The sequence below is a fragment of the Pseudomyrmex gracilis genome, unplaced genomic scaffold (assembly GCF_002006095.1).
Source record: "Pseudomyrmex gracilis isolate BER0280 unplaced genomic scaffold, ASM200609v1 scaffold_1126, whole genome shotgun sequence".
Taxonomy (NCBI): Eukaryota; Metazoa; Arthropoda; class Insecta; order Hymenoptera; family Formicidae; genus Pseudomyrmex; species Pseudomyrmex gracilis.
Window position 1 is genome coordinate 20,515 of NW_018021710.1, and position 13,376 is coordinate 33,890.

General features: G+C 43.5%; 1 protein-coding gene across 1 annotated transcript; it reads right to left on the bottom strand.

Moving 5' to 3' along the window:
- Positions 1–746: 746 nt before the first annotated feature.
- Positions 747–13,086, bottom strand: LOC109861890 (PHD finger protein rhinoceros-like). The gene is made up of 10 exons (XM_020441730.1): positions 12,859–13,086; positions 11,768–11,817; positions 11,169–11,677; positions 10,909–11,065; positions 10,580–10,732; positions 10,157–10,444; positions 9,783–9,956; positions 9,527–9,696; positions 9,219–9,342; positions 747–9,140 (listed from the first exon to the last, which is right to left on the bottom strand). Exons 3-10 carry the CDS (start codon positions 11,624–11,626, stop codon positions 1,629–1,631), a joined length of 9,036 nt encoding a protein of 3,011 aa, XP_020297319.1. The 5' UTR covers positions 11,627–11,677; positions 11,768–11,817; positions 12,859–13,086; the 3' UTR covers positions 747–1,628.
- Positions 13,087–13,376: the final 290 nt, after the last annotated feature.

Genomic DNA, 13,376 nt, shown 5'->3' on the forward strand with positions numbered 1-13,376 from the left:
TTAAAATTCGTTATATAAGTAGCATTTAAAAATCACGACCTAGTGATTTGAGAAATATGCTTTTTTTGTACAGGATAAGTTTTTACGTCGTTGAACACGACGTCACGATAAGGTGTTAATCACAGCGCATTAATCTTTTTCAGAACTGCCAACTAAAGGACATCGTTTAAAGTCTCTTTCTGGTCATCATACTCTAATGAAGTCGTATCGACGAGCGTGAAAGAAATCTTTGAGCGTCGCACGTCGATCAATGTTTAGGAGCAGAGTTCTGTCCAGGGAAGAGACCGTTTCTGTGACAAGCACATTGTAATAAATGTCGTGATTAGATGTATTTTATCTCCATATAAATAATAATGCAATAAAAAATGTTAACAAAATAGTTCAAAAAAATTCAAAAATTCAAAAAATTATATATTCTCATATATTTTCGAACAAGTTAAAATTGAGATTGTCTAATAAATGAATTTATTTGTGATGTAAAACAAAACTAATTTAAAAAAAAACTGAATAAAGATTCAAAATTTAGTTTATCTGATAAAGAATCATTGATATCATGTTATATTAATATCATGTATTATTAAGACAATATATATACATATACACGTACACATATACGTATATATGTACATGCATGTGTATATATATATATGTATATATGTATATTATTTAACTTTTAAAATATATGCACAATGAAGCACATTTTTGTAACAAATTAAAAATATATTTATCACGATACCTATTAGTAACTGTGTGCAAAGCAATTAGTTCTTATATATTAATTTTACTAAAAACAAAATTTTATCAATAATTTTAAGATCGTTTTTTTATTCCCCGACGGAGTAAAAGAATTGACAATAACGACTTTAGTTTTAGAGTTGATAGAAAATAGATAAAAGAGACTTGCAAAATTATTTTCTTTAAAAAAAGATTTTTATTTATTATTTTTAAATTATCTTTAGATTCTGACGTGATAGTAAAACATTGAGATCAATATATTTCGAATTTAGTGGACAAACTATTTTGGAAATCATTACACTCGTCTCTCAAAACAACTTCGAAAAAATATAAATTTTGTAAGTTTTGTGTATTGTTTTTTATGGCTGCTGTTGTCTTATTATTTCAATTAGCAAAGACTGAACTAACAACTGATCTGTAAAAGAAGAAAAGATGCAGAGATATATGTCAATTTTTTAGGAATGTACGATGCGCAATGTGAGAACACCTTAGTGCGAGCCGTTGATACACTCCGAAGAAATGTGTGTGTGTGTTCTTCTCTCTTTTTTTTTTTTAAATAATATTTATGGTAATTTACTGTAAATTTTGGGCACTTTGTGATATTTCACTTCACCCTCAGATCATTTACAATAATCAATAATTTATATTACACTCTTAAACGCTTCTCTGTCTCAACATTGAACAATATACATGTGTATGAGTGTAGATGTGTATATGTGCGCGCGCGCGCGGGATGAAAACATTTGTTACGTATATATGCGGACGACAGGTAGCAAGCAATGTGACAGGTGCCGTACACGTATACACGTAACACACACGTTCACGCGTAAAATTGTCTTTCTAAACGAACGATATATCACTAAATTACTGTATTATACAATTATCGCTAATTATCACCTAACTTGGCATCCTTGCGGGAGTGGTGCAGGCGGACACCCCGACGAGCTGTGATTCGTGGACTGAGGCAGCAATGGAATATCGTCCTCTTTGGAAGATTGCTTCTCTATGCTCGGCGGTTGCTCTTCTTGCTCGGATCTGGTCTCAACGGCGATGACGGTAGCGGCTGGCAAGCGGTCCGTTGCCACCGCCGCTGTTGCTGCTTCATGCTCGACGCCACTGATCGGTAACGAAGACGCCATCGAGTTCACCAACGTTACCGTCGTTGTCGTCGTCGCACTATTACCGTTATCACCACCATTACCACTTCTACCATCGTCGTCTATAGTACTCACGCTGCTCGCAACTACCGGATCTTTCAGTTCGTAGCCTTCCTGACAGCGCGTTAGTTTTAACCGAATTGGCGTCACTTTCGCCGAGCGAACGTTCCTGAGGGCGATCGCGCCAGCATTCGGATCCGTCGGTTGCTTCTCGTCGACATTGCCACCTGTCAGGTAATTCCCTGCCTCCTGTTTCGTGGGTTCAGATGATGGCGGTGGAGGCGGAGGCGGCGGACCTACCCGGTTGTTCTTTCCGTCCGACGATGCTTGCTGTTGTTGCTGATTGTCATTCTCGTCTCCGGTTGCGACGCTTGTTAAGGAATTGGCGCCGGCCGGTTTGGTAAGTCGAATGATAAGTTTCGGTGGGGCAGTGCCACCTTCTAAGATTTGCACTCGCGCCTCCTTCTTGCTAGATTGCCGTTTCTTCCGCTTGCCATTCTTGTCACGTTTGCTCTTCGTCTTTTCGTCGCTATCGAAATTCGCCATGATCATCTTCCGATATTTCATGCTATCGCGACGTAGCTCTTCCATGCTGGGTGTACTTGGGATACTGCTAAGTCGTTTCTTCGGAGGTCGTATCCTGCTGCGATCATCCTGTGCATTACCTATCTCCTGACCACCAATTATACTGCTGTTACCGATCTTGATCTTCAATTTCGGCGGTCCGGCGCTGTTCGTTACTGCAGTTGCAGTTGGTCTAGCTTGTCGACCTCTTCGACGATCGCTAATTGTGCCTACCATAAGACCGCGTTTCCTGTCGGAACTATTATCTTCCTCTCCAGCCGCTACGTCGAGAAAACCACCTCCGCCACGCTCTTTCCTTCGTTTTTTCTCCATGTTTGCGTCTACAACAGCCTTGTAGTCCTCGCGAGTGGGTATACTCGTCATCGAAGCTACAGCCTTAGGAATAGTAATAACTGTGCGATTTTGATTTATGGGTGGAATGACGATGGGCGTGGATGCTACGTTAGCGCATGTAGCGTCATCCATGTTCATGTCCTGTGAGCAATATTGGCGGAGTAATTCTTTCTTACGCATGCGACGTAGATTCGACGTACCCGAAGCGACGGATGCACATGTAGCAGTTGGTGGAATAATCGCTGGCGCTTGTTGCGCCAACGGTGGCACCGACGATGCGGGCACGTAGTTCGCGTCAAGAAACGGTCCCTTGATTTTCACCTTTAGCTGATTCCTCGAATCGGTCAGGGAAACTTTATTCGCATCCAAGCTTGACGCGGACGACGGATCCATTACTGATATGTCGCCAAACCTCGAACATGGTTTTCGATAAAAGCTCGTCATCTGTTCCGGCTCGGGACATACATGCTCAGTGGTCTTCTCAAACATGCTGTTGCAAGGCGGCGGAGGCATCTCCAGATCGATGTCGAGATCTTGCGAATTCGGGTCCGCAGACATGCCCGCAGCAAACGAGTCCAGCAGATGATTAGCGTAAGACTGACCATGGACTGATGAACTCGGCTGATCTACGGTTGAGTTATATGTGCGCATATCCACCGGTCCTGGCAACAACGGCATGACCGGCATATCAGTAAACGCCTGATGGCCGTCGCTCAATTCGCACTTGGCTAGAGCGGTCTCTGGATCGTGATGCGGCGACGAAATTTTCTTGTCGTCGGTATATTTTTTTGCACCGACAAATTCGTTGAATCTCTTCATTACTTGCAAAGTAGGACATCTAGACATTCCACCGTCGTTCACCGGCAGCGTGGCGAGCAGGTCGGCTGCTCGATTCTTTTCGTTCGCGTCGGTGGATTTTTTGCGCTCGCGCATTGTTCGCAAATCCGCGATGTTGGTCTCATTCGCGGATTCTTCATCTGAATCAAAATCGTACACCGTACCGACCAACTTGTTCTGAATCGAATCGTCGTTGTGAAGTACATTTGACATCGCTACCAGTGTGAGCGACGCGTTCTGCACGCTACGACCACGTCCACGACCGCGACCGCGACCGCGACTTCGGTAACACGAATGCTGAGATCCCTTAGCGTTTCTACTGCGACCGCGAGTGCTCGGAGCGGTTTTGGTGGTTTCTTGACGTGGCGACTTTCCAGGTGACTTGCCTTGCAACGAAGTCACCCGGGCGGACGTTCTCGTCGGTTTTGACGGTGATTTTTTACCGGACGGCGCACTTTTACTATCTGTACCGAGTAAATCCGGAATATTTTCCACAACAGTTTCACTACTGACCGGCGTTTCTGACGCGATAGCGTTCAGGAAGGACGGTGACACTGTAGACATATTACTCTGTTGTTGCAACAAAGATGGTGTATGTCCGGAAGATGGTGGCGCTTCTGTGGATGAGGGTTGTGATGATTGCTGTTGCTGTTGCTCCTGCTGCTGCTGCTGCTGCTGCTGTTGCGACGGCGGCGGTGGCGGCGGCGGTGGCGGAGGCAGAGGTGGCGGCGGCGGGGGTGGAGGTGGTGGCGGCGACGGTTGTGGTTGTTGTTGCTGTTGAGATATCGACGGAGGCGGTGGCGGCGTGGTCACTTTTGTTGGTGACACCATAGCTGCGGTGAGCGCCATATTGTGCGACGACGAAGTAAAAGCGGCCGTGCAAGATGACGCCTGCATATTCAGTGATTCTTCCAGCGGTTTCGGCACATGCGGCAATAACGACTGCGGCGGAAAAGCAGCACCAAAGTTTGCGGGGAACGGTGCTGGATAAGGTAATGGTGCGGGGCACGATTGTGGTGGGAACAACGATACCGCACCACTACCATAAGAACTGGTTTCCGAATATTGATGATAAGACGCATCTATAGTGCACGGCGGGTATGCCGTTGGAGGTACGTTCTTATAGGGCGGAATAGCCGCATGTTCCTCTGCAGACGACGCAGACGTAATGGATGAAGAAGTAGATCTACGCGAGGGTAACAAGTGGCTATCTGCCCATCGCGTGTCCGGACGTCCGTTGAGCTCGCTATAAGGAGAACCGCTCTGCGTGTAATCTTGTCTGATATCCGACGACACGTCTTCTTTATCCAATACACTATTCTGGTCATCCTCCGAGTTTGGCAAACCGATTAGATGGCGGTTAACCATTTCTATAGGTGTAATCTCATCGACGACCTGCGCTGGTATTCCGGCGTTGGCCGCTGCAGCCGCTACTTGCTGATCCATCATCGCGAGCGACTGCACACTCGGTTGCGCATGTTGTTTGACATGTTGAGTTTCCAGATGCTGCAAACGTTCCATCGCCGAATGCGTCTGCTGTTGCAGCTGCTGTAGATACTGTTCCTGCATGTTCATGTTGAGTTGCAGATGAGCGACCAAAGCTGCATCGGGATTCGGCACAGCATCTGGCATCACAGCGCTGATATCATTTGGAAACTGATGCGCACCTGCGGCGGCAGCGGCATAACGATGATTTTGGTTATCGATTAGTGTGTTCAGATGTTGTACATCGCTTGGATTGAAATTTTCTATGCTCGGTGGCACCCATCTCTCATCCGCTTCTGCCCGATCAAGTTTCGCGCGTTCCACAACTGTTACCTTCGTTGTCTCGCGCTCCTCGTTCCCATACATATAATGTTGCTGTTCACTATTGCTATTACTCGTGTAGCAAGGTTTCCTCTTATCTTCCATCGTATGAGGTTTGCACGTGAGATCTTCGGATACTTGCACGGGCTCCGAATTATTATTACTTTTCATCTCAACTGACTGTACGGGCGGTTGTTGCTTTTGCGATTGTTCTACTGGCTGTTGTTCCAAGACATTTACTTTCTCCGTAAGCAACGGTTGCTGCTGTTGCTGCTGCAGTTCTGTCGGTTTTTCAACTGGATGAAGAGATTGTTCCTCTTTCTTAAGAGATTCCTCTTCTACCGGAACAGACTCCAAATCATATTGACTAGAAATCGACTTCTTCGATAGTTCCATACGCAGTTTCTCAACCAAATTCATTGTCTCGCGCGCGCTGTCCTCTTTCGAGTCCTCTTTAAACCAGAGCTCGTTGTTGAAGGAAAATGTTAGCGGCGCAGCGCCGCGTTCTTCGTCGCGAGGTATGCTAAAGCCATCATCGTTAACCATATCATCAGTCAATATGTCATGATCGAAATCAAACAGTTCTGACACACTGGGATCTTTACTACCGTGCTGTGGCGAGAAAATGGAACACCGGTTAACGGATTTCCTTCTTTTATACGGGCACTCCGTCTCAGTTTCAACCAGTGCGCTCGCGACTTTATCAGACATCGACTTCGAGCAGACATTATCACTAGACTGTTTGCCAACAGTTTCCTTAGTCGCAATTGTTTCCACCGCAGCCAGTGTCTCGCTCTCGAGTTTTTTCTTTCTGTCTGTCACTTTTTCCATTACGATTCCAACATCTTTCTTTATGTCTTCTTTCTCCAATTTTGTAGTGTCTAACACTGCGACTTCTTCGGTCATATGATTTTTAACGTTCTCAGTCCTAACAGTCTCTTTTGCAATAGATTTCTCTGTCGTCAAGATCATATCTTTGTTTTCCTCGTTGCAAGATCTCTCTGCATTGACCTCTTGAGCGGCGGTCTTGTTTCTCGATAATTTGTCAAGATGCTCACGTTTCTCGAGAAGCTTATCTAGCCCTCTTGACGATTTCTTTGCACTATCTCGTTCTGCTCGTCGTTGCTTCATTTCCTCCTCCAGTGTATTAATTGCATTCTTACTGCTCGTTTTCTTAATTCTCTTATCGTCCGATTTGGAAGTATTTTCAGTTGTTTTCAAGGATTCCGAAACAGTTTTATTGCTGATAATATCATGCTTGTTGTCCTTTTCGGTTTCCTTACTCGCCTTCTCTGTCAATTTCTTTTCCATTTTCTTGGGCGGTAGAGTTTCCTTGTTACCTTTTTCGTCTTTAGTATCACTCGATTTTCGTTTACGAGTCTCCGACTTCGTTCTGGATGTTGCTCCGCCGCCGTCTTCTTTGCCTCTGAGAGCAGACTGCTGTTGTTGTGTTTGCTTAACGGATTGACCGGATTTTTTAGTAGATTTGGCCCCAAAGACACCTCGTATCCCATCATTATCTCGAGACCCACTGAACACACTTTGATCGGTTGATTGTTGTGATTGTAAAGATGTCGATCTTTTAGATGTGTCTCTCTGATCGGTCTTCTTACTAGGTGAATGCTGTTGTTGTTGTTGTTGTTGTTGTTGTTGTTGTTGTTGAGCTTGTTGTTGTGACTCTTTAATTGCTGAGGTTCTACTTGATTCTTCTCTCTCAGTAGGCGGCGGCTGAAACTCTGGTCCATGCCGCCCGTCGGAAGTTTTAAGCTTCTTATCGGGCAGCCTCTTGAGTTTCCGCCCCGCAAGAGTCTTCTTTTCAGACTCGACTGTCTCGTTTGTAATTCTGTTAATTATCTGCCGTCTGTTCGCAGCTTTATTTCTTCCGTGATTACCGGTGTCGCTCTCAGAAGACGTGTTGGTAGTAGTGGTACTGGAATTGGTGGTCGAGGAAGAAGTCTGTTCCTTGGCGGTGCTCGATACTTTTTGCGTTGGACTTTTGGCCACGTCGGAATCACTACTACTCTCCGAAGAGCTGCTGCAACTGCTGCTGCTGCTGCTGCTCTCACTATTGCTGCTCGGAGGAGATGACGCGCTCTTGCTACGCTCGGACGCCTGTTTCTTCCCTCGTCTGTCCTTCAACGGTGAATCTTCCTTCTTCTCCAACAGCTCTTCTTTCTTAGGCGATTCCTCTTTCTTGGTCTCCTTCTTTTTGTTACCATCCGGTAATTCCTTCTTTGGTTTCATGTCTGTTGTTTCCACATCTGTTGGAGCGGCTTTCGTGCCCATGCCGCTCTTAATGTGCTCTGCAGCTTTCTTTGCGGCCTGTCGTTGCGGCACGTAAGCAAGGATCTCCGTACCGTCGCCAAACTCTTTATCGAAATCATAAACGTCGTTATTTTTCGAGTCTTTTGCTACTTTATTATCACGTTGTTTCTTGCCAGATGGTTTCTCCTTGGTCGGTTTTAGAGACTCACTGGGTGACTTCACGAAATCCACAGTCTCGCTATCTTTTGTGATGTTTTCTTTCTTATTCTGCGTTCGCTGCATAATCTCGGATGCTTTCTTCGCCGCTTGTCGCTGCGGAACTATCAAAGCGGATGGTATGTAGTCTTTTTTCTTAATACTTTTTGATGTCTCTTTATTTTTCGTGGGTTCGTCCTGATAATCCTGTCTCGCAGCGTCCTTAGACGCAAAGTTCTTGTGAGTGTTTTTCGATTCTGAAAATTCTTTCACTGCGGCTTTTGTAATAAGTACAGAAGAGTGAGTCTGGTGCTCCTGTGAATCTGACTCTGTGTCTGAATAGATTGTGGATGCAGCTACGGATGGTCCGAGACGAGAGCTAGTATTGGTACTCAATGGCAACAATTCGTCACTTTCGCTACCTGAACTACCGAACTCCATGTGTTGTAAAACGCGTGATTTGCTGTTAACAGTATCCGTCTTATCGCTCTCGCTGCTGTTACGCAATTTGTCTCGCGATCTGTCTGACATACTGACCTTTTTCGTTTTCCGCCTAGTGGGGGTCTTTCTTTTTGATGTCGTGTTTTCTTCGTCTTCTGTACTCGATTCACTCTCAAGTTTCAAGGTTTTAGATTTATTCGCGGACTTGCTAGTAGTCGTCGTCTTGTTCGTCTTGTTCACTGGCTTTGTCGTATCTGTCTCAGTGCCACTCATAGACGACAATTCACTAACGTCTATAACCAGGCTCTTCTGTGTGACAGAGCCGTTGAAGTAAAGTTTCTTATTAGACGCACCATTAAAGTCCGGCTGCACCTTTTTCTCATCGCTTGATGTAGGAACGGGCAATTCGATGCCCGCGATTCGAGCAAGTATCGTTTCAAAATCATGCGTGTGATCCTTGGCATGAGAATGAGAGTAAACTCGATCGTATATCGATGGCCCGTGATTGGCTTCAATAATGGCGTTAACCACTGACGGCGATAGCGACGGTCCAGACAGTAGCGTTGACTGCTTGTGAAAGGTCTGCTCGCGCATTTTCAGATAAGTACGACTGAGTTTCTCGCGTCGGCAAACCATGTAGCAGAGATTTCTTACACGCTCGAGATCCTGACGCAGTTGAACAAAATTCCTCAACTTCTGCGATTCCGCCGCCTGCCCTTGCACTCGCGCACCCGCGCTCAACAACTCACCACAACGAGGTGCTAACAGCGGTTTATTGTGGCCGGCCTAAGGTACAAAACGCATATCGCGATAGTTATTCATTAGTCATTATAGTTTACATACTTGTCATAATTATCAACTTACTCTTCTCTTCAATTTCCAATAGTTATAAATATACGTAATGCCGTCATTGTCTATATCAAATTGATGCGAGTGGATGTCTTTTAAACTAACATGTCTGTCGAATTCCGCTTCGATTTCCTGCAATCTGATACGAGAATAATACATGTTACATCTCGCGTAATAGAATTTTTTTAAATTTAATTCCAATTACGCTTTTTCACGATATTTCAAGAATCAACGTCAAATATTTGTTCAGATGGATCTTTCAAAGATGAAATTTGTTACTTTTAATAGGTAAAATTTATGAAATCACATGAACCATTACATACTTAGCTGCGCGTGCTTGATTTTTCTCCTCTGATGTCATGTCTTTTCGTTTACGTCTTCTGGATTCACCATCCTCAGAATCCGACCCTCCCTTTCCGCCACCGCTACTTCCACCACTACTGCCAACACCGACTTTGTCTTTTGCTTTTTTACTGTGTTTTTGACAATACGACTAGAAATATGAAATTAGCCAGTTGACTCAAAATTCTATGAACAGATAATTTAAATAAACTTCCTACTTGTACAGAAGGTGATTACCCTTAATTTTACACCATCATCCGCCATTTCGTCTTCGATAATTGCTTTCATCTCTAGCCCATGTTTAAATGCACACGTAACGTGATACGCTGTTTTGCATGTTTTTATACTGCACTGAATGCACGCACCCACACGTTCACGGCATAAAACGCATATAAGAGCCCATCGGCTTTGCTGCAATTCATTAGTACATTCAGATCAAGTTCTACTTAAAACGATCATACTACAAAAAAAAAAAAAACTCGCAAAATTAATTCAAAATTTTACAAAATTTAAGTGCTATTTATTATTACATGTATATATGTATGCATGTGACAAAGCACGTGGATTTTAAGAATTCTAGGCATATGTTATATTATATATATATTATTTACCGGAATACTAGATATTTTTGTAATTGGTTCCATTCTCTCAACACAACCAATGCTAACTTCGGGAATCCAAAGTGCACACGATACATGAGCCCACTTTTGTCCGCTTCGTGTACACTTCATTGCACCACCCTTATTAGGACATAATACACAGTCTGGTCTTTGACTTAATGAACAAGTTCTACATAACCAAGAGCCTTCGGGTATCGAAGTAATGCCGTAACAAGCTTGATGTACGCAAATGTTGCAGCAATCGCAAAAGACCATCTCGTTACCTTCCTCAGAATCCGGCTGTTATAAATATTTTTTATGTAAAATCCGAATTCAAATTAATACGTCGCTATTCATAGATGAAAAAACCGTATAAACTTTTTTTTCACAAAAAAAAAACAACTCTGTGATTATAGATTTAAAAATTATACTCACTGATCTGCATACATCACAGATGACATTCTCATCATACTCAATTCCGAGTCCCTCTTCATTCTTCACGATTGTTTGTATCTTTTCCCAACATCGCACTTCCAACTCTTCAATCACTTGTTCTAACTGCGATTCCGTAACCAATGCTAGTCCAGCCTATGTAAATGTTTTTAAATAAAACATAAATATTAATACAATTGATTAAGTATTAAGATAAAAGTTATTATTTAATAATTATGTATTTGTAGTATTATATGTAATTGTATTTTTTAAAACCAACGGAAATTATTAACTAATCGAAATGCTTAATAAATACGACATATGTCATATACCTTTGCTCGTTCGCCGTTGAATATTTCTAACCAGGCAATGTCGTTATCGTCAAGATCATAAGCACAAGCTTTCTCCGCTCTTGCTGGTGTAGTACTTAAATGATGATCTTCCGCGTTAAAATAATCATCGCGAGATATTCTTATAAACTTTTTAGGCCTAAAAAACACGAAACAACGTCTAGTATTGTAAAACATTGTGTCATACTTACAATATTAGCGATCAGTATCACAACATAAAACAATACATGTTATATACTCACAATTTGAATTCAGTTTGTATCTTTAGAGGAACCGTCTGTGTTTCATTAACCATCGGTTCGGGAAGAGAATCTGGATTAACGGGTACTTGAACACCTCTTTCCCATTCCTGTTTCCATTGATCGGTTATAATAAAATATTCGTTTGGACTCAACGGTTCGCTGTCAGGCAATTTCATCGCGCTGATCAGATCTTTTCGAAATAATTCCGCTGGTGCTTCTGCGGATGACCGATTGTATATGCTAGGAATCTTGATATCGTTGACAGTTCGGGCGGTCCAGGATGTCCCCCCTTGACTGGACGATGCCATCGTTTCTTCTTCCTCGGAGGGCCCCATGGTAGCTGCCAATGCCGATGAACCAGCAACAGCTGGACCCGACCTACACTTGCGCCTCTTAATGGCGCCAGGACAAGACGCCAGATCATTGTCGTTCCTATGTCTTTTGCCTCGTTGTGCCATTCTACTATACCGAATAAGCTACGTGGCACATGCAGGTGTGTTATGTGCACCCTAAAGTAATAAATAGATGTTTTTTTTTCAATGCTTCTGTTCTCATCCACTGAAAACTCTATATAAAATATTACAAATTGATAAACTTACTACATAGTTATCCATATATTTATTATCTGGAAAGTAGTTTTTCTTCAGAACTGTAACAAAGAGAATAAATATATTAAAAATACACTTGTAAGTAGGTCATTTCTAAAGAGATAAGTTGTTTTTCAAAGAAAAATAAATTAAACTAAGATATAATTTGTATTTTAACAGAAAGAAACCAAAAAAAAAAACGTCATAATCAAACAAGGCTATAAACAAGTAACCAAGCTATTATAATGATATAATAACAAAAATATATGCAATTAAACAAATTAAAAAATATAAATATATAAATTTTATAAATGTATAATAATTACTAGAAAAAGAATACGATATGAGTGCTATTCCACTAGCTACAATGAATATAGCCAGAGTTGTCAAAAGTAAATACATAAATGGTTTGTACACTTCATACATGAATATTAAACCAAGTTGATAAAAATAGAGAGAGACAAATAGAAAGAGAGAGAGAGAGAGAGATCACATATATACAAGAAAAAGATTTATACTTCACATTGTATAGGGTATGACTTCTACAGAGAGAGAGAGAGAGAGAGAAAGAGAGAGAGGAGAGGAGAGAGAGAGAGAGAGAGTTGAGGTTAACAATACTGTGGAGATGCAAGAGTATACAAAGTGGAATTTAAATCGCGCGCAGTCAGCACCGCGATGAGCAATCGGTTCGACGGCTGTCGCGACGAGAGACCGTTCGTCAGTCGCAACATAAACACGAAAATGACAGTTGGTGCGCAGCGTAGCGACAACGCACCTTGTGCCTGGCTGTGTGCAAACCGTCCGTTCCTCCGCGGGGAAAGAAAAGAGGTTATAAAAAACGCAGCCTGACGAGCGAATGTCGCCGTGGTCCCGGTGGTTACGGGGCCAAGGATCGACGTTTGACGCGGCGTAATCGCGAAACCGGCGCGATATTGCGCGGCGACGCGACATTAAGGGACATAATATAACGCGACAGTTCTCGCTGCTGTTGGCGAGCAATCATGTAAACATTGATGCAGGAAGAGAGAACGGGGCGCCCGTGATCACGCTCACTGCGGATCCGCTATTCTACAACAGCTAGTTAAGACACTCATCACACTCACTGCACGTGTCGTTGGTTGTGGGGGCCGCAGGCGGCGTTAAATCTCATTGTATACAACGGGGAGATCGCACGGCACAGCACAGTGATGCAATTGCGTACGATTCACGAGAATGCTCACGGCTCCATTACGCTGCTGCTGGTGCTCCTGCTGCTGCCCGACAACATTGACAATATAGATGGCAGCAGCATCGCGCACACTCCGCCACAAGTCTTCCCGCACACACACACACACTCGGGAAGACCATTAAATACCTTATTATTGATCTATTAGCCGAATGTATTTCCGCGCGCGAGGCGGCACGTGATCGCGTGCGGGCGTGAAACCGGCCGCCGGCGGTCGCGTTTCCAAGCCGCCGCGAACACGCCGACGGTCTATTGCCTGCAAGTGCGTAACGGCCTCGTCCTATCTCTCTTTCTCCCTCTTTCTCTCTCTCTCTCTTTCTGTCACAGCAGCCTAACCAACATGTCCTCATTAGCGATTCCAGGCGGGCGGCACAGGCCACTCCGTTACTCACTCCG